The sequence below is a fragment of the Euphorbia lathyris genome, chromosome 8, assembly GCF_963576675.1.
Source record: "Euphorbia lathyris chromosome 8, ddEupLath1.1, whole genome shotgun sequence".
Lineage (NCBI taxonomy): Eukaryota > Viridiplantae > Streptophyta > Magnoliopsida > Malpighiales > Euphorbiaceae > Euphorbia > Euphorbia lathyris.
Genome location: NC_088917.1, coordinates 33,944,529 through 33,966,595, shown reverse-complemented (window position 1 = coordinate 33,966,595; position 22,067 = coordinate 33,944,529). Strand labels below are relative to the sequence as shown.

Here is a 22,067-nt window from a genome sequence, read left to right as displayed (position 1 = left end):
AGAAGATTATCTATAGGAGACATTCCTACAGAATCACCTACAAACTATTCGTAGGCCATTTTTCTACAAATTGCCTACAAATATTCCACATGTGAATATCCTATAAAATCGCTACACAATTCCATGTGATCCTCCCAAATAGTTACCTACTAATATTCTGTAGGCGATTAAATATCCATCATAATTTATATTTATTAGTATTAATTAAATAATTAATTTTTATATTTAAATATTTAATATTAGGCACCTAAATCATACATCTAATAACTAACAATTATATATATAATTGAAATTTACTTGCAAAATAAGACTAATAACGAGAACATTCATTTCCATAAGTTTGAATGTTAATAACAATGTAAATATTACTTGTCCAAAACAACCTAGGTAGGCAAACATATATACCTATTAACATATGGAATTTTTGCACAAAATATGAAGCACTAGTTAACATATCTTAGTTTTTTTCAAAAGAAGACAAGTTATAGACATATGTACTAACTAGAGTTAGTAAGCTTCAAAATAGCTCCCAGATGATCGGCCCCTCGTACACCACCAATGAAGTCAAGTCGTTGTTGCACACTAACTAAGATAATTTGAATAGCTCCTAGTTGATCTGGCATACACCTATCGAGATCCTCATATCATTGTTCAATATGTGCAATCGTCTGTGGATCCATATGGTGCTTATTTTGCTGCTTATGTCGCTTCATGTCTCTCTCTCTCTCTTGATCAACTCCAAGCATTGGTGCTTGAATATTCTACTGAAAATTCTAGCTATGCTATGCTTTTGTTGAGGTATTTTTAGTACCAATTTGTTAGTTGACTTCACTTCTTTTTTAAAACTTGAAATGGAAGCATGCCATCCTACTTCATTTTGTTTCTCTATTTTGTACTTTAAGTACTGAGCATATTTTTCTATAATATCTTCTCTTTTTGGCCAAATATTAGTTAATACAAGGAAAACCTCAATTACAAGAGCATAATACAAAAATTTATCTTGTTTTGTATAGTTACTACTACTGCATTGGGATTGTTACTTTTCCCCCAATTTGTTTATCATCAGTTTGATACATTTAAGCTCAAAGGAAGTATTAGACTACTTAAGTTCATTTAGGATTCGGATTCAAGATTCACTCACACAAAATATTGTGCTATATTATATTATTAGCTCGAAATTTATCATTTACAATCATGTGATATATCATTAGACAAAATTCAGCTTGTCTAATGTTATCACAAATATAAGTTGTGCACAATTCAGCATTTACAATCATTATTAAAACAACTTATGGATATATTATAGATAATATTTCTCACATCAATATGGTTTAAATCATAAGCCAGCAATCATAGAAAACTATATAGTAGTAACCAATATCACAGAAAATAATACTTGATGTAATATGCAGTAGCCTTATTTTAGAAATGACTTACCTTAAATTCCTCCCATTAAAGATCTTTGATAATCCGAGGAACCTTCTTCCACGTATATCCCAATCTATGGGGATGTGCTTGAAAGTAGTCCCTACACACTTAAAACTTGAATGTAATTGACAAGAAATTAAAATAATTGTCATAACATTTTTTTGTTGTAAAAATCAATACATACAATAAACAAGTTCAAATTAGTTATCCACTCATCTTCCACTCCCATCCAGTCCAATACACACTGGTTCATTAGCATTTGGATTCATAGCATGACGTGAAGCTAGTGTAACAAGTTGGGGTGTTGGGGCAGGAGGATTCAGTGCTAATGGGGGTGTTGGAGCAGTAGGATGAGGTGAGGGTGTTGGGGTAATAGGTCGTGGTGAGGAAGTTAGGGCAGTAGGTCGAGGTGCTAGTGAGGGTATTCGAGCACTAACTCGAGGTGTTAGTGAAGTCACTAGAGGTGCAGGACGAGGTGCTAGGACAGTAGCTCGAAGTGAGGATGTTAGGGCAGTAGGCAGAGGTGATGGGGAACCAGTGGAAGACGAGATTTGTGCTATGAATACAAATTAAGAGAACAATTGCAAACAAACGTTATTACTAATTTGAAAATAACAATATCAAGAATAAAGGTACATTAAATAAATATTTTCTAATTAATACTTACATAAATTTGGTGACAGTGGCAAACATGGATCATTAGGCCCAAGCAAAGTTGTTGGCCTACTATCAGGATTTGATGCACCACTACTGGACGGATCTGTTTGTGGTTCTTGTTTCATCCATGGTGGTATAAAGATTCGACCCCGAACAGATGGTCATTGTGATGATTCGGGAATCTGTCTATGATCATCTCCTGAATTTGACTATAAATAAATGTTAATAACATATGTTGGGGCTTTATGTCCTATAGACAATTGTTTTAGGATATAAACATGTTAAATGAATTGTTCTTTTATGTCATTTATTTTAATGAGATATAGTTTTGTTTTCAACTATATAAAGGCAGTCACCTTTTAAGAACTAAATAAGTCAAATAAAAGAAAATCTTAAAGTTTATTTAAAGTGATTATAAAGTGTTCATACAAGCATGAAGTGGGACCAAACCTTATAATAAAGTAATAAACTCAAAACCAACCCAAGTCAAGTAATATGTTTAAATATGGATTGACATAATACTGTTGAGACTTGCATGTAATAGTGTCTTCTATTATGAACAGAGAGTTGATCTCACAAGCTTCAGATATGGAGATATCTGGACAATTACATGGATCCGATGAAGGAGTTCATTAGGATTAGGGACCCGACTTGAGATAACATGATGGATGGATCTATCCTATGTCACATATTCATCACATTGGTATTAGTAGGTATAAGTAATCCTCATACTCAAATGAATGTTAATTACTGATTCTGAATTATGGAGTGTGATACTTTGACTCTATTCAAACACGATCCATAATAGGGAGGACCCTAGGGTGTGTGCGGGCAGGCGTTGGGTATCACACAAAGTAATTGCAGAATAGTTAACATTGGATTGAGCATTCGTCACTTCCGATAAATGAGAGATATATCCAGGATCACTTGTGGAAGACTTGACTCCAAATCCTTTTGTCATCCCAGGTACATGAAATATATTCTCTAATTGCACTTTCTTAGAGTTGTATCGAGGCACGACCATCGTTTTCCCAACATGTGTGATTGGTAGTTTTGAGTTCACTAGTAGAAAAATATTCATTTGCATCGCTGTATTTGCATCGGCCCCTTTAATCACGTGATGCAAATAATACATTTGCATCGGCCCTTTAATAGGGGCCGATGCAATTGTCATGAAATAAGTATTTGCATCGGACCCTTATTAAAGACCGACGCAAATACCTTCGTTATTTGCATCGGTCCTTAATAAAGGGCCGATGCAAAAGCCCGTTTATGTGTTTGCATCAGCCCTTTAAGTAAGACCGATGCAAATACTTCTATCATTTGCATAGGCCTTTAATAGGACTGATGCAAATGAACAATCTCTTTTTTCCCCAATTCCCTTTTCGCGAAAAATAGAGTAGACCTAATACTGAAGAAAGAAGTTTGCTGGAAAAAATCCAGAAGGTCGCGAAGAAAAATTCCTATCAGGTTGCCGACATTGTCATCTCTTTCCCTGAGTCTAAGTTAATTACCCATTTACACTAAGTGTTCATTCCTCTTCTCTCCACCACACCTCTGTTTCTTTTATTCATTTTAATCTCCGCTAACCCATTTCATACTTATCTTCTATGAAACCAAATCTTTCTCTTCACCATATCTCATTTCGGTTTCCTTCTAATCAAGGTTTTATCAGTGATTTGCCAATGGATCATCTGCGTCTTAAGAAGAACGTTTCTGGAAATTTCCCTGGACGGATAGCTTTGGCTATCTCTTCACTTACTTTAATGTGGGTTTCTTGGGCCACTCGTACTGTGACTATTTATTTGCGTATTTTAATTACTGTTTTAGTAGATAGTATTCTACAATTGAGGAAATTCATTTCACTTGTGTTTTTGAATTTTGTTTGGTTCAGGGGATGCTGAAATTGGTTCTAATATAATTCCTCTTGATCCAACTTCTGTGGCGAGTGAAGTTTGGTATGCGAAAGTAAATGGAAATTATACTAGTAAACGGAACAGGAATACTAATGTTTATAGTCAGTTGTATCCATTTAAGGGACTTAGGAATTACACTTCCGGCATCATTCATCATGTGAGAATCGATGGTAATTTTATTTTTAGTTTAATTTACAATGATGCAATTATCTTATCTACTACTTGTTTTTATAGTGGTTTTGATCTATTAACAAAATAACATTTGATAGTAATGAACATGGTGTATAATATATTCTAGAAAAAACATCAACAATTTATCTCTTTGAATGTGCATAGGAGCTTTGTGTGTTATGTATGGATTTGAATATTAAACAGTCAGATGATTCAAGGGAAGGAGGTTATGATTTTACCAAGTATTCACGTTAAGGTTATTTTTAGGTTATGGAGTTTAATTTACTTCCCGATCAGCCTTTTGATTCATAGGTAGATTTGCTCCTGAGAATAGGAGTAGGTTGTCTTAGTTGATTCTCATTTGTTCAAGAATCACGTACCTCAAAAACAATTGGGTTTTTTCTGTAATGACCTGGTTCTAAGGGGTGCGCTGGGTGAAAGACGCGAGCTATGGGCAGCCCTAAAGGATGTGATCGGACGGTAATCAACTGAACCTCATATCAGAAATGGAGGGAGTGACGGAGTACATTAGTAGAGTGGATTTTCAATATATGTACACTGGTTTTAAAGTTGTGCCGTTAATATAACAGGAGCCGGAGCAGATAAATTCTATATGATATTATACCAGACTCTGAGATTATTAGAAAATATAGATGAATTGCGGTATTATGTTAACTTTCGAAGGTGCCAGCCGATAGAATAAGCATGAATCCTGCAACTTAATGGATGTTATAATACCACAGCAAAGGAAATATTTATGATGGTTTCATATCAATCATTGATTCAATTTGCAACATTTGAAACTTACAAGTTTATTCTGTATGCCAGGTACTATCTGGTGAATTTTTGCAGGGTTATAGGAAATCCGTAATCAACATTCATCATGGCCTCTTACACCATCATTTAAGGGTGGGAATCCGTCGAGACAGGTTATTTCCTATCATCATTTGATTCTGAAACCATACTTCTATATCTTCTACTGTTTTGGTGTTAAAATTACCCTTGTCAATTATTCCTCTTTCTTCCTTGACTCCCCCGTACATGTTTAATTTGGTAGACCGTGTTCTCAGGCTTTTGATGTTGATGTCAATTAATTGGTGCCACAAGTCACTTTTGTGACTGAAGAACTTGTTGGAGGGCCTATTGTTGAACAAATAGTAATATATATTTGTAAAGTTTTCTTTTTTTGAGAGATTTTAGGTACTGGTACAACGGTGACAACAACTCGCTCCCCTTTATACTCTGTCATGCTTGATAATTTTTCCTTATCTCCTGTCATATGATTAGAGCATCTAGAGTCCACTATCCAATCATTATGATAATTGATAAATTTATTACTTACAGCGGTAAGTGCTAGCTCATCATGTGCTTCTTCTTTGGAGGGCATGATTATATCACATGTCACTGGCTCTGTAATTGCACACGAAGCCTCGAAGTCCCAGTCTTCTTCTCTTTCATCTTGAGCATGTGTGGATCTTGCAGTGTTTCCTTCCGCTTTCTTGTATGTGCAGTCTCGAGCATAGTGGCCTCTTTTGCCACAATTATAGCATTGGTCGTTCTTTTGCTGATATGTCTTCTCGTGCGCTTGCTTGTGGTTGTGGCGAGCTCCCTCTTGTTGCTAACTCCCTCCTTGTTGCCTTTTCTGCCATCCTTGTTTGAATCTTTCGCCATTTCTCGATCTCGTGATTTTTGGATCCTTGCTCTTTTTATTGATAAAAAGAGCTTTATCTTCATCATTGACTGAGACTTTAGATATTTGCTTGTTTAGAGTATCTTGATTAGCCAAGGTATTTTCTAATTCATTTAAACTTGGCTCTTTAGCCCATCCACGGGTTGTCGTGACAAGTGCCTTAAATTCGGGATGCAACCCATGGACTATTATTCTTCTCATTCTTGTTTCAGTAATTTTATTTTCAGGATCCAATTTTGAAATTTTTTTACATAAAGTTTTAACTTTAGTAAAGTATTGACTCACCGTCATATCATTTTGCGAGACCGACAGTAACTCATTCTCGAGTTGTTGGAGCTTGGCATCGTTCATTCTTGCAAATACTCCTGCAAGAGTGTCTCATGCTTCTTTGGGGTTTTTTAGCATCCTTGATGCGTTGCAGCAAATCGTCCTCCACCGAAATTGATAAAGCATACATAGCTTTACCGAACTTGACCTTCCACTTTTTAAGCTCATTTTGTTCCGTCGGAGGTGTTGTGTCATTACCTCCAACTGTCTCCCATAAAAATCTTGGCCGAGCAAATAAAATTGCATACGAGTACTCCAAGTACTATGATTATTATTATTAAGTTTTACAAGAGTGCTTACCGAGGTAGACATGTCTGCCATCACGACTTGGTTATCTTCTTTAATTAACCAAGTAACACCGACCAATAATTTTTACAGTCCCAGATTACGCGCTAAAAATAACTGACCGCCCGACTCCCCGCTTGCTTGCACTCGACCACGTACCGGTCCTTGACCGCTCGCTCTGATACCATTTTTAGGGTCCACGAGTTCACCAACAGCTCCACCATTAGTATGATACTGTCCGCTTTGGGCCAAGCCCGCACAGATTTGTTTTTGGACTCCTTCCCAAAAGGCCTCATACTAATATAGTTGGTGAACTTCTTTATAAACTATGTAACTCTCTTTTATCTTTCCGATGTGGGACTTGAGATGTATACCCAACAATCCTCCCCTCCGACCAAGGACCACAAGCCTCCCCTTCAGGGATAATCTGTCTAATCATCTTGTACCGCCGCCAACCCGCAAAACAGGAAGACTTTCGACACAAGGCACCAAGCACAGATTTTTTATCGCGAGGTCATACTGAGAGCCTCCCATATTTCCTTAGATCTCATGCACCATGACTTTCGTATTAATGCTTCCTCTACTTACCATTAAAATGTGCAGGTGGTTTCGTATCAAAACACTTCCAAATCCTCCAACAAATAAATAATAAATATAACTACCACTATGGCAGAATTTGTGGTGTGTAGTCTAGTTAATATATAAGTTATAATTTAAGTTGTTTAGGATTTCATTAAACTTGATAAAATTTGTTTTTGGTGATAAATTGGATATTTTCCCATCCAACTCATTCATATTACGCCAGAGATCTATACCACCCTAGGGGGGCTTCTGTTGAGGAATATGGATCAAGACCCAATTTATACCAAATAGGCCCATAAAGGCCGACTAAAGTCAAAGGAACTCAAAGCCACCCCACATCTGCATATACTCATACTACTAATTTTAGCATGGAGCGTATGGAGAGGACCACCCCCCATGCAAGACCGGCAACCGGAACAAAACCCATAGTTCAGGTGGCCGATGAGAATCTATTAGACATGTACAGAAAATTTAATTCAAGAAGTTTAACAAGAGTTTTGAATTGGTACCCAAAATTAGAGGTGGCAATTTCTGAACGAAAACACGATTACAGAGCCAACCCGATTGACACGAAAATCATTTTTTTTAGCATTTATAACATATAAAACCATATGAAACATTAACATGAGATAACATCAGAAACACGAAATTGCCACCTCTACCCAAAACTGAACCCATTAGAAGAAATCGAAAGCACCACAGGACGACTAAACTGGAAAAAAACGATTGCATTTTGGTTTGGGCTAGAAATAAAAATTAAGTCCAGTTTATACAGGTTGGGGCTAATTTTGAGATCCTAGCAATCCAATGTTGGCTCTGATCTGACAGTGCATATAGATGTGTATTTAAATGGAATTTGCACAGCAGAGTTGAGATGCATATGGCTGGCGGCTGATGACAAATTAAAAGCTTCCAATATGACGAAGAAATTCAGTTGATGAAGACAAACTACCATAGATGGGATGGAATTCTTGGAGGAAGAACAATTGGTTTTTAGAAGCTTCTGCTCCTTATAATACCCAAGATTATTCCAACCAAACAAACATATAAAAACATTTAGGCCCATTTGATTCATGAGAGACTAAAAAAGAAGGGAAAATTATATAGAAATTCATCTTTTAAAAACTATTTACAACTATGTCAAGTTATAATTTTTAATTATTTCAAACTAGTAAAATCAGTACTTTTAATATATTTTAAGAAATAGAATTTATAAATTAGAAGTCTAGAATATATTTTCTAGGATTTATGATTTATGAATTGGAGTCTAAAATTTTTAAATTAAGATATAAAATCATAATATATAGAGAATAATGATATATTAAGATTTAAGTTTGATAATATGATTTAGTTGTAATTTTATAATTGATTATGATATCCATGTATTTGATCTAAAAAAGAAATATCTAATTAAATACTTAAAAATCTTACTATAAAATAAAATAAAAATAGAAAATGGAGTGTCAAACACCCCATAATTTTACTGATTTATCTTTCAATTAAAGCTATGCATTATTGATATTATCCAACTGAATAAAATAATACTAATATTAGAATTAGTTTGAATTATATATATAAATGTGGAATAAGATAAATGAGATAAGTGCTAAATTTAATCCTAATAAGAATTGCAGATTTAACCCTAACGTTTCCTATAAAGATCAATTTTAGTCATGTGTTATCAAAATTTGAAAAGACTTGTTTGACGGTTATTTAACGGTAATATCGGATCTTCCAAACATCAATTATATTTAAGATATTTAGTGTATTACTAATAAAATTATAAAAATTATGTTAAAATGCTAACTAAGTGTGTTACTTGTTAAACTGTCTAAAATATTTATTGTGTTATTAATATAATTATAAATAACCAATAAAAAAATGTACCAAATTGCTACAATGTATCAACAAACTTGTTTAGAAGGTCCGATATGACACAACCAAACAAGCCTTTTCAAAATTTTGGTAACATATGGCTAAAATTGATCTTTTCCAACAGTGCCAAATTAAAGTCGTGTAAATTTCGAAAACTCAATCCAACATGATCTTTACATATACTCAACTTATCCCACCTACACCAGTAAATACGCTAAGCTCTATTCTCCTTCATAACCTACCAGAAAAAAATCATCATTTTCTACAGTTCATCACAAATTGATTTTGAAAGCAGAAAAGTACTCATACAGAAAGTGGGGAAAGACTAGGCTACACTTCCCTCCAGCAAATAGAAACCAAAAGGTCCAGCTATTGAAATGTTTAAGAAGTCGTATCTTTAAGAAACCAAAAATATCATTTTTAGACCTACCAATTAAAGATGGAAGTTCCATATACCTACCCATGTTCAAAGGAGAGTAAACATCCAGGAGAGCTTTGATAGTATGACAATCTTCCTCACTAACATTCGAACTAAAGAATACTCCCCATTTCAAGAAATTGACTACATGCACTGACATAGTTTCATAAGCTTCAAGAATATCTTTTACCTTCCTACTCCCTGCTTCAGATGCATTGAAGAAACAAAAACTATAAGAAACGCCAAGACACACTCTACATCCAGTAATAAAACCTTCGGTCTCCACGTTGGTAATTAGCCTTGACAAACCTCTGCACCGATAATAAACAAATATAGCAGTGGATACTAACTCAAGCCTCTTTCAGGAACATATGGCCTACTAACTCGCCATTAATATCAACCAAATATACGACTAAACTAATACAAATCATAATAAATTTATTTATCATAGAAACCATGTGAACCATAACTGATCACAAGAAACCTCAATCAACTTTATCATAAGCTCTGCTAATATCAACTTTAAGCGTACCTCAAGGATTAGTTTCAATCGATTTGGTGGCATCTTATTCCAAATTTTATTAATACAACTTGAAAATTTTAAACTATAATAAAATAAGTGAATGAGCATCATTCCATTTAACAGCTTTTGAAGTGTAAAACAGCTAACCAGGTAATGAATGAAGAAAACCTAACTTAAAATTGTGAAAACAAACTTCAAAATCATAATTTGATAGAAAAGAAGAACCCACAAGACAAGAGGGTGAAAAAGAAGGGTAAGAGCATCCTTTTTCAGTTAATAGCTTTTGTCTGCCAATTAAGCATTGCTGTTACTGTTAGAGATGGCGGTGGTAATAGTACATCCCTCCCTCCAACTCTTCTTATCTTTAAAACTAAAGGCATAAATCATAATCATAAAAAGCCACATAAAGCAATTGCACTGCTCTACTCCATATTATACAAAGATGTGCTCAGCTCAGCACCACCTCTCTAATTATTGTTGCAATTTTATCTTTTTTTTCTTTAAAGATGAAAAACAAAATGATGAGAAATTACATATATATATATTTTCTCATTTAGAGAACCTGAATAAGGAGATACTATACTCCTTTCACTACATTATTTTCCCTCCCCCACCCCAACCCACATCATCATCCTCCCTAGTTTTATTACACAAAAAAAAAGGAGGGGGGTTCTCTAGAAGACTAACTACCCTCCAAAAAGAGAGAAATGGAGAAAATACCAAATAAGAAGAAAATAGCCAAAGATTTGATTAACCAAAAAAACAATCAATCCTTGTGTTGTCAAGCTAGCCATTCTCCATCCATGCCTTCAATTTCTCCGATGTCCATGCTGTGCATCACAATATTAAACAACAAAAACAATATTACTTATATCACTCAACTCATCAATTGTCAACCACTTTTGTATTTCTCTCGAATATAATATAATTCTCAACTGCTCATTGGTTTAAGCAGAGACTGCATAATTATACGGTTAAAATATATATTAAAAAAAACTTCTGTTTTGACCGTGATTTAAAGACTTGCAAAAAGGATTCCGTGTTTGTGCACTTTCCAAACTCAGACATTCCATCAATTAGTGGTCATTTACCTCAAAAGAAAGCAACTTTGAGCAATTAAAAAAATTGATTTTGTAAATTGCATCATATATAAAGTCTAATTTTATAAATTAATTCAACTATAAATATTCTTTTGACCGAAAAATTTACTCACCTATCCTTAAACTGCAAACGTGAGACTGCGGTTTCAAAAAGTCAGAACCATTTTCGCTTTACCCTTATTAATAAATTGAAAAGATCATGGGCCGGTTGAATGTGATGTGACACCTTACTTTGAAGCCCATGAATAGAAAACAACCATTGAAAAACCTGGTCTCAAAAGCCATTAATAAGGCCATAAATAATAGAGAAGGTAAACGTCAAAACTTCAAGCATTTCTTGCTGCTAAAAGATGACAAGTCCTGCTAGCCTACCTCTTGGCCTAAATTGTGATTAGGTGGATCCAGAACATTACTTCCGTATCTAATTAAGGCCATACTCTTGTAACATTCAATTACTAATGAAAATTAGACTAAATCCATTGATCAATTCACAACTAGAGATCTATTACTAAATAGTAAAGCTGTCAATTTCTAACACGAACACGATAATTTACAATGATAATCTACTTGACACGATCCATTTGACATTATTGTCATTTGCGTCACTAATATTATATATAATCATGTATAGAATCATTTTGGGATCCCTACTAGAGGCAAAGGCATGGAACAGAAACTATTTCCAGGTTTATTCTTATTCAAGTTAGGAATTTAAGAAGTTGGGATTCTTACCAAGGCAGGGTAGGATCATGATAATAATCTTGGGAACAGTAATCATCCAAATGTTGCTGCAAACACCCCTCATTTGCATTCAACCAGGCAGGGAATTCCATCACTTGTTCAAATGGATGGTTGTAACCATCATCTTCTGCTTGCACTTCAGGATCAGATTCCATGGTCTTTAAGAACTTGAACCACCATGCTGATGTAACCAAATTCATAGTATCACTCCATTCCATCTGATGCTGCTCTCCTATTGATCTTATCTCTGCCATCTCCTCATCGTCCATTACTTGGTGTAGGCCTCCTCCACCGTAAGTTTCAGCCAAGTCAGCTGCCATAGAAGGCATCCCTGCTTCTTGAAATTTTGCAACTTCCTCAGTGGCAATAGAAAGAGAAGGGGAAGAGGAAGAGAATGATGATGGAGATGAGGATTTGTAGACAGATGATGGATTGTTGCTGCTGTGGTAAAGAGTGGCATCTAAGTTATTGAAGTCTTGAAAATTGAGATTCAGGCCAAGAGTTTGGTTTGGAAGGGGGAAATTGAGATTCTCAGTGACAGTTGAAGGAAGAATTGGGGGATTGGGCCAGTAATAAGGATAAGATGGCGGGGAAGTCGGAGGAAGAGGTGCATGAGGGCCGAAAGAAGTATAAGAAAGGCTATCTAAATAATTAGAGCAATTGGAAGTGTTTGATGGATATATTCTAGGATTCCTCCTAGACTTGATCTTTCCTTCTTGTTCAAAACAGGATGAAGGTGAAAGGTGAAGTGGAAGAGATGGCTGTTGTTGTTGATGGTGCTGTGGCTCATGCTGCTGTTGTTGTTGTTGCTGCTGCTGCTGCTGGTGTTCTTTCATAGTTGCTCTATGGAACTTTAAGGCAGCAACAATCTCTCTTCTAGCCTCAGCCATATTAAGAAGCCTTTCTTGGTAAGGTCTACTGGTATGGAGTCTCCTCCTAACCTGTTTTTTGTGTGGTTGAGGCTGTTGAGGTAGCTGGGTTGGTTGGTTTTTGGATAAACCTTGATCACAAATGGTCATATCTTGGCCAGAACAACCATCTTCATTAACAAAGCTACGGTCTTTAGGATGATTCATGGTGTCTTTGGTTCTTGAAGAGGTCAATTGCTTCACTAGGTTACGGATGTAAGCACCAGAAAGATGAGGCTCCTCTTTCAGCTTATTAAGTTTATCTAATTCCATTCCTTGTTTGCTTTCTTGCTTAGATGATCTACCCCTCATCTCCCTCTATCTATTTGTCTGCCTCTCTCTCTCACAATTCATTGAAAGAAAGAAGGTGCTGGCTGGGAGAATCGTGATTATATTTAACTCTTTTTGCTTTATTTTGTATATTCTTAGAGACAAAAGTACACAATGCAGAGAGAGGCAGAGGCTGATCCGGTGTACTGGTCCGAAGGGGCCTCATGGGTGTTATAAATACTAGTTGAGGACAGTCTAGGGTTTTTTAATATTTTTGGATTTTTCCCTCTTTTGGCAAATTACATTTGTTACCGTTTTTAATACCCGCCTTAAATGAGCTGTTAAGATCATTCTATTACTGCTCTACCCTTACCCTTTAACCACAATTACATGTATACAGCTGCTTCTCTTGGCTGTGAAATTGCTCTTTCCCCTCCATATAGTTCAATAACAGAGACAGATCCCCCTATTTTTATTTTTTTTGAAAAAAATACCCCTATTTATATGCACATACGCAGCGTATGCAAAGACAATGCAGTTTTTAACTAAAGAAATAAATTTATGAGTACTGCATAGAAACACAACCAAGTTTTTACTGCCTGAAACATAACTTCTCCCCATTAAATTATAGTGCCTTAACCTTGTTTTAATATATAGGTGTTTAATTTGATTAATATCTAATTTCCTAGTTCAAATGATGCCCTGCTACATCAAAAATCTAGTTGAACAGACAGAGTAGGATGGTCCTAATCATTTAAAAGTGACAAGAAGTGATTCCTAGGTATAAATATAGAAAAAGAAGGATTCTTGAATGATGGGAACTGAAGTGAGGTTCTTTTGGTAATTATCTAGATTTCTGGGCTATGATTTCTTGATTTCCTAGTCATAGTTTACAGCAAGAGGGCATTTTAGACATAAAAAAGGGTTGATGGGTATTCTGGTATCTTGCCTGCAAGTTCCATGGGACCAGGTTTAAAAAATAAACGTCAGCAAAAGTCTAAAGATGACTGACAGAAGAATCTCCATTACTGTTGTAACCTTCTCTTTTTTTTCCTTTCATTTTTATAGGAGATGAAAAGAATAAGGGTAAAAAAATAATAATAATACCTTTGGTTTGCCCAATTTGTAAACCAAGGTATGTGTTTGTGAACACATGTTAATAGTTTGTGCTGTTACAAATTTAAAAATTGTTATCATGGTCATCAACTTTAAAAGGGAGCTATAAGGACTACTGATTCTGCAAATTAATCGAATCAAATAAACTACATGTATATTTTTACTGTTAAATTGACTCGCAAATTTTTTAACCACGGTTTTTTTACTTTACCAAAAAAATAAAAAGGAAAGTGGAGAGAGAAAATTCCAATACTTTCTGTTTAGAACAAATTGTTGAACATGATTTGAGTCTGTTCATATGAAACAGAGAACTTGGACCTTTTGGAAAGGCATTCCACAGCATGTTAAAGACAGAAATGCTCCATACCATACTCTTTATTTCCCTTTCTTCACACCCTTTTCACTCAACAAATTTTTACCTCAAAATTTCATTCTAATTGGTTGAGGCAGGGCCACAGAGCATGGCTACTGTATGCTTTTAGCAGATATATCAGGCATTAATAACAGTGAAAATAGAGCCTAGAGAAAAGAATTTATTACTGCTGTAAATATTAACAGAACAACAGCTAGAGTTGTAAGGAGGAAAAAAAATAATTATGCTTAGAACAAAAATCTAATATTATATAGTAGTTTGCAACTGACACTGTTCGTTCACAAGAATAAAATGCTGTGCATGTGGGGAGCAAATATTGCATTTTATCCAAAATATATAGTAATTAAACAATCCCCAAAAGAAGTCTCCTAAATTTTTTGTTGAGACATATATCTATCATATTCTATTAATCCAACCAAAAATGTCTTTTAGTCCTAGAAGGTAATGGAGCTTCTGTACTGACTGAATTAATAATAAAGGATAAAGATGATATGTCGTAAGGGGGAAAAAAAGTACAATTCATACCAATAGCTTTTAGCAATTGTTTTTGGTTAAAAGGCTCTAACTTGTAACTATAATCCTAAAATGACTCCACTGACAATAAGTTTTTTTTTTTTTTTTTTTTGAAATAACCACTGACAATAAGTTAAAAACCATTTTAAATTAGCCAATTTTGTTATCATTTCATCCAAATTTGGATCCTCTCAGGTTCAAAATGAACACGATTAATTGATTGCTACTTAATTATCTAATAAATGATGAATCTCACCCTTTCGTTTTGAATTGAATGGTTAAGATAATCAATATGACCTTTCATGTTCAAAAGTGAACATGAGAAAATCCTTATATTCGCTAATCATGTCAAAGTCAAGGAAAATGATATCATCTGGTTGTATATATAACTAACAGAAGGAAACTTTTTTGGATAACTTTAAATGTAATTCTTTTATAACCATCAAGAAGAAAATCAAAGAATAATCCAATTGAGAATATTTACCAATATTCCCAATAGTCAAAGAAATAAGCCAGCAATTTTTGTCAAACACCAAGACTCTTAACGCTTCCTCTCACTAAACACACACTTGCGTCTGCCACCTCTAAAGTTGAATTTCAATCAAAAACAAAGTTCCAACCAAAACCAGGGTTGCAAAAATTGAACCCAATATCTACGGTAAATCAGACTGTAATACAATGTTTGTATGATGATAATGTGAAAAACCTAAACTAGACCATTAATTATCCTAAAAATATCTCAAACTTCCATCATTTAGTTGATGATGTAACCTTAACTTTGAAAAAACTCAAAACTTTAAATTGTCATCCTAATTAAAGCCTACTTCTCTAAGATGATTACCAAATGATAAAGCTCAAATGCCATGATTGCAATTATACTATGTATTCTGCACCATCACATCTACAGCAACCACCTGTACAATTACATCTTTTTAAGAAAGCCACAACAACCCTCAAACTCTGCCATCAGCAGTAACACATTGTACAGTATGAGTGCTGTAGAAGCTGCAGAAATCGTGTGCATCTACAATAACTGCCACTATTCAAATTCCTAAGTGCATTTATCAAATTCCTTAATCACTTCTTATCCCTTATTCTTAGTGGATTACTCTTTATAATAGATAGCCCAAAAAATGAAGCTGATGCACTTGTATTTTCAAAATTTATTGAAAATTTAGCACTGCCATTTCTATCCCCCTCTCTATCTCAAAAACCACTAAACAACTCCTCTCTTGTGCATTTGCTTTGTTTTGTAAAAATATTTTCACACAGAAAACGGTTCATATGTGGATTTTCGTAGAACAATTCAATGTCAAAGAACAAGTTAACCCGAAAATTTAAGATCTTAACTCAAAAGTTCAAGCTAATAGGTGAAATTTCAAGAACAGTTTAATTATCTCTAACACTCAATATAGGAATTCATCTTCTCCTTATGATAGAGAAGAGACATAACTTCACAATATCAAAGGCTACAATGGAATAATCAGATAACAATAACAATAATCAAGCCTTCATTGAGATTGGCTAGCTATATGAATTCTTCTTTGTTTTTCGAGACAAAGGTATAAAAGTTGGGAAGTTTTTATTATCAAATTAGTATTGTAGATCTTTTTGGTACATTGAAACAGAGTTAGACCCCCAGTTAAAGGTACTCCTTTTAGAATTTGCGTAGAGGAGATGATTCACAATGCAACTATAAGCCCAGATGCATCAAATGCAACTTTTGCTGCCCAACTTTGTAAAAAGTACTCACCCCCTAATTTTACTCTAATCACAACCTTAAATAGAGTTTCCTTGCATTGATAATCCAATAAAATGTCTGACTAATTCTAGCCCTAAATCACTTGTTAAGAAACCATGCGTGTGATATTCATGTACAAAGCTCAATTCAACAAAGCATAAATTGATTGAATTGAAAGCTAAATAAGACTATAAAACAAGTGAGAAAACCAGATTAACATCAAGATTTACCTAGTAATTATAAGTAATAAAGAAAAGTAATAAAAAGGGGAAAAAGAAAAAAAAAAACAGTCAAGTTGCAGTTGCTGTAAGCTTAATTGCATCTGAAAAGGCAGGAAAAAATGGATAAAATAATGGAAATAAGCGGATATATACGAAAGAAAGAGAAAACAGGCCTTTGGTTTTGTATGTATTGTGAGAGTGGATAAAGATGCATATGACATTTGCTTCTGAATTCTGATGAGGAAAACCAGCTTCCACCAATCCCCCTTCACGTTCAGATAGAAGCAATAAAAATCAAATAAAATAAAATAAAATGATGGGCAATCAACGAATCACATTTACCCACTCATCCAACCCCTGCAAATACAAATAAATAATAGTACCAATTTAAGCAACTCGCCGTTTTTACCATTGGATTCCATTCACACCACCAATGAAATTTATCGCTTAATAAAAAACGAAATATAGTTTGTTTAAAATGAAAGAAATGCCATCCTCCTTACCCATTTATCCTTTCTTTCGTAGTCGAAACCCGCACTATTTAGGGAGAAGACATGAATATCCAACCAACTCCATGAATGAATTCGGTAGTAATTCCTCCGATTTTGCAGCAACCCTCTGCTCTTCTTTTTCCCTTTAACTGTGAGCTCCTCTCCTGTCTTTTTCTCTCTCAATTTTTATTTAATTCTGCCCTGTAAAGCCTTTTTAGATGTTTTATTGTATACTCATTAATTGAGTCAACGCTAATTATAATACAATTAGGATTAATATTTACATTAAATTGCTGTCCATATAAAATAAAAATAATATTTTAATTTTTTTTTTATAAACGAATGAATTTAGTCATTCACCATTAGATGCAGACTTATTAGATCTAAGCTATAGGATACTTTAAATTTCTACCATAAAATTCTAATAAACCTAAATCTAACGATGAATTACCAAATACTATATGGTCATTAAGATCCATGTGATCAAAATTGGTCTCTATTGAAGACTCGTAAGTGAATTATCTCCATTAAAATGTTCTATATATATATATTAGGATTCGATTATCGATATCTCTAGTTTAAATGATAAAACATTGTTAACTACTTGATAAACCTGAATTAATATATAATAAGATTATAATGCTAGTATTAGAAATTATTTGAATTATTTTGATTAATATACAGGGACAAAATATTAGAATAGCTTCAAAAAAAAATTGTGGAATAGCCAGTTTAGTCCAGCTTCTGGGTATAAATAATATAATTGTATTTCAATTTTATCAAATAGTACAATTAAAATCATCACTAATAGAAATTAATGCATCAAATGACACAAGGTTTATCAATTTATAATGCTAAAATATGAAAGTGTTATTAGAACTAGGTGGAGAGGAAGTATGGGGCTTTGTACCATTTAACGTTGTGACTAAAATTGTATTATTATATAGGGAAAATTACAAAACTAGGTCAAATGGGAAGGCCATTTACATATTTAACCCATTTACTCAACCTATTACATATCTAGACTCATTTTGTGTGACTTTCCAAAAATACCCCAACCTTCCCACTTCCCCCCTATCTCCTTGGTTATGCGAAAAGTTGCTCCTGCATTAATGATTTCAAGACTTTTGATCTTCCTTTCTTCCTTTAAATTGCACGAAATCTGCACCATTTTGTCAAAATCACAATGAATTTCTCATTTTCCTCTTTTCATCTCTTGATTCTACAACTTCCGAACCCTAAAAAACGAAGCCATGGTTTTTCATCTTCATGTTCGTTGCTTAGTTTCTTTCTTCTTGTTACCATCAAAGAAATGGTTTTTCTACGTTATTTCCTTCGTTCTTCCCATGTTATCATATTGTTATTGTCGCTTTTGGGGGTGAAAGGGGCGAAAAATGTAAGTATCTGTTTTTTTTCTGCGTTTTATCATGAATTCACTTCGCAATCGATGGTTTCGCTAAGCTTTGCGAAGAGAACGAGCCTGGAAAGTGATGATCTACTTCGTGTATTGATGATTTCGCGACGTTCTGGGAAGAGAAAGAGTCTGAAACGTATGGATCTACCTCGCGAATCTATTAGTTCGCGAAGTCTGCGAATAGATCCTTACGTTTCAGACCTCGCAGACTTCGCGAAAAAATCGTTATGCGACGTAGATAGTCACATTTCAGACCTCGCAGACTTCGCGAAAAAATCGTTATGCGAAGTAAAATCACCTCTTCCCCTGCACATTTACATTCGCATGCTTCGCTAATTTTCATTTCGCGAATCCAAAATCGTCCTTTTTCATAACTAACACGGTTAATTTTTTCTGTAGATGGTTGAATACGTAACATCCCTTTCTGGAAGGCGGCGTACTGAGCTGCAGGGAAGATGATTTTCCTTCCTGTATAGGGATGAACTTCCCCAAGATTGACACATTCACTCCTGAAATGATTCGTTAGGAGAGGTTGTGTCAATCTCGGGGTGCACCATGGGACACGTCCATCCCATGGTGCCAATCTTGTTAGTAGATTTTGATAATGTTATGATTTGAATGTCGTTATTGTGGCAATCTTGTTGTAAATTTTGATAATGTTAGTAGAGTTCATTGTGGCAATCTTGTTGTAAATTTTGATAATGTTATGATTTGAATGTTAGAATCCGTTGTTGTTTGCCCTTTTTTGTTATATACCACTTCGCGAATTAGCTTCAAAACACATCCAGGCTTCGCATATGCGAACTAAATTCATCAAGCAAACCCAAACATTTACTTCGCAGACTTCGCATAGTATGGAATATGCGAAGTCAGACGGGATGGGGCGAGCCGCGCGTAAATATTGGGGGTATTTTTGGAAAGTCACACAAAATGAGTCTAGATATGTAATAGGTTGAGTAAATGGGTTAAATATGTAAATGGGCCTCCCATTTGACCTAATTTTGTAATTTTCCCTTATATATGCGGGCTAAATTTGCTCTTCCATAAATACCTTAAAGTTATTTGGATCAAATACATGAATATCATAATTAAGTATAAAATTACAACTAAGTCATATCGCCAAACTTAATTCTTAATATGTCATTATTCTCTACATATTATGATTTTACACCATAATTTAAAAATTTTAGACTCCAATTCATAAATCATAAACCCTAGAAAATATATTATAGACTTCGAATTTATTACTTCTAATCTTTAAAATATATTAAAAATACTAATTTTATTAGTTTGATATAATCCAAAATTATAACCTGACATAGTTGTAAATAGTTTTTAAAAGATGAATTTCTATGTAATTTTTCCAAGTTATTTTAGGATTAGACTATGCTTATTTTGTTTTTGACAAAGTAAGCCTTACTTTGTTTTTACCACCATTGAATGAATTTACTTTGTTAAAGTTCATCATCATCCAATAGTGAAAAAAACAAAGTAAGCTTTACTTTTGTAATACTTTATAAAAAACAAAATAACCATAAAAAAACACTTTGTTTCTAATATAAAATTATATGTATTTAGATTTGTCATTTTTTACAGTTTAGCATCCTAAATTTTAGATGTATCATATATCTAAATTTATCAATTTTGAATATCTGACACTCTTATTTACTTACTCAATGGAATTTAAAATTAGCATAGTACAATCAACACCGAATCAAGCTTTATCTAAACTAATTTTATGATATGTGAATAAATAAAAGTGTTAGGAAGTTTAAAATTAACAAATTTAGATTATGATAGATTTAGTTCGGTGCGGTCTAGCTTGGCTAGGTCTCTGAATTCCTTTTGGTTGAATTTTTTCGAACTATTTTATTTTTTTTGCCTTTTAATTTTAAATAGAAGATAAAAAAATGTTAATTACAAATAACTACCATGTGGTTTGGTCGATTTGCGATATGGTACCTGTGGTATTTTTTTTTGCAAACACAACCCTATGGTTGCAAAATTTTACATGTTTTTTTTACTTTGCCAAATTTGACCGATAACGACTTCGAAATGAAAATTTTCAAGAATTAAACTTGTTTGGTATCATATTTACTATGGAACCATATTCTTAATTTTTCAAAATCATCATTTTTAGAGTTTTCTCTCTCTAAACATTATCTTTCTCTCTCATAAAAAACAACACCTAAATGACCTTAAACCTAAAAAGTTGAAGAATTAAAGTTTCTTAAAATATCATTTAGCTCTTGAAATTTTTTATTTCAAAGTCGTTATCGGCCAAATTTGGCAAAGTAAAAAAACATGTAAAATTTTACAACCATAGGGTTGTGTTTGCAAAAAAAAATACAACAGGTACCACATCGCAAATCGGTCAAACTACATGGTAGTTATTTGTAATTAGCCCTAAAAAAAGTGTGAAAATTTTCAAAACAGTTGATTTTAGTAGAAAAGTCAAGTAACATCTACTACCTATCATCAAACAACTAACAGCAACAAGTGAACCAAACGGTCACTTGAAACCTGTTTAGTTCATTTGTTCTTATTTGATGTTTGTTCTTACTAATAACTAGCAAATATTAATTAATTTTTCTATTAAAAACAATTGTTCCAAATTTTTACTAAACATTTTTTTATCTTCTAATTTAAAATTAAAAGTCATAAAAGTAACAAAAAAATAGTTCCAAAAATAAAAACAAATGGATAATTAGTTTAAATAATATTGACATACTAAAGTGAAAACTACATTGCATACTTTCTCTCAAAGCTAAAACTTCCGCGAGTTTGACCGAGATAATGAACTATAACTTGCCAAAAACTCTCATGCATGTCCTCGTAAGACTGCGCCTACCCCCAAATTGTTTACTCTTAATGAAAACCGCAGCATCAACATTGCATTAACCTCCCCCTCCTTCGGTTTACGCATCGGACAACTGGTCTACAAATTTCAGCAACAACACAACACATCTGTCACTGCTCCTGCCAGTCCGCCAGCAGACCGAACGCACCAGCCACCGCTTCCCCCGACGCCCGACACAAACCCATCTAGAGAAACTGATTCTGTTTCTGGAAGATGCACTATAAAACCATTGGTGCTCTACTCGAAGTTGTCGTGTAAAGCCGCACTATGACATCCAAAATTCATTCTAGATCCAATCCCCCTCAGAGCCTAGCTTCGGTAAATCAGCCTCGTCCTAACATTCCTCAGCATACTTGCAACCAGTAAAAACGTGTCAACTGTGTTGTGAGCACAGGCTTTTTTCGATCCTAACGATGAAATTTAGGTTACCTGTGCTCGGTATGTTGC

The 22,067-nt window shown here is 34.1% G+C and overlaps 1 protein-coding gene across 1 annotated transcript; it reads right to left on the bottom strand.

Moving 5' to 3' along the window:
• Window positions 1-9,268: 9,268 nt before the first annotated feature.
• On the bottom strand, window positions 9,269-17,540 carry LOC136202386 (uncharacterized). Its single transcript, XM_065992967.1, has 3 exons — window positions 17,359-17,540; window positions 11,705-17,121; window positions 9,269-10,702 (listed from the first exon to the last, which is right to left on the bottom strand). Exons 2-3 carry the CDS (start codon window positions 12,931-12,933, stop codon window positions 10,654-10,656), a joined length of 1,278 nt encoding a protein of 425 aa, XP_065849039.1. The 5' UTR covers window positions 12,934-17,121; window positions 17,359-17,540; the 3' UTR covers window positions 9,269-10,653.
• Between the last annotated feature and the right edge of the window lie 4,527 nt (window positions 17,541-22,067).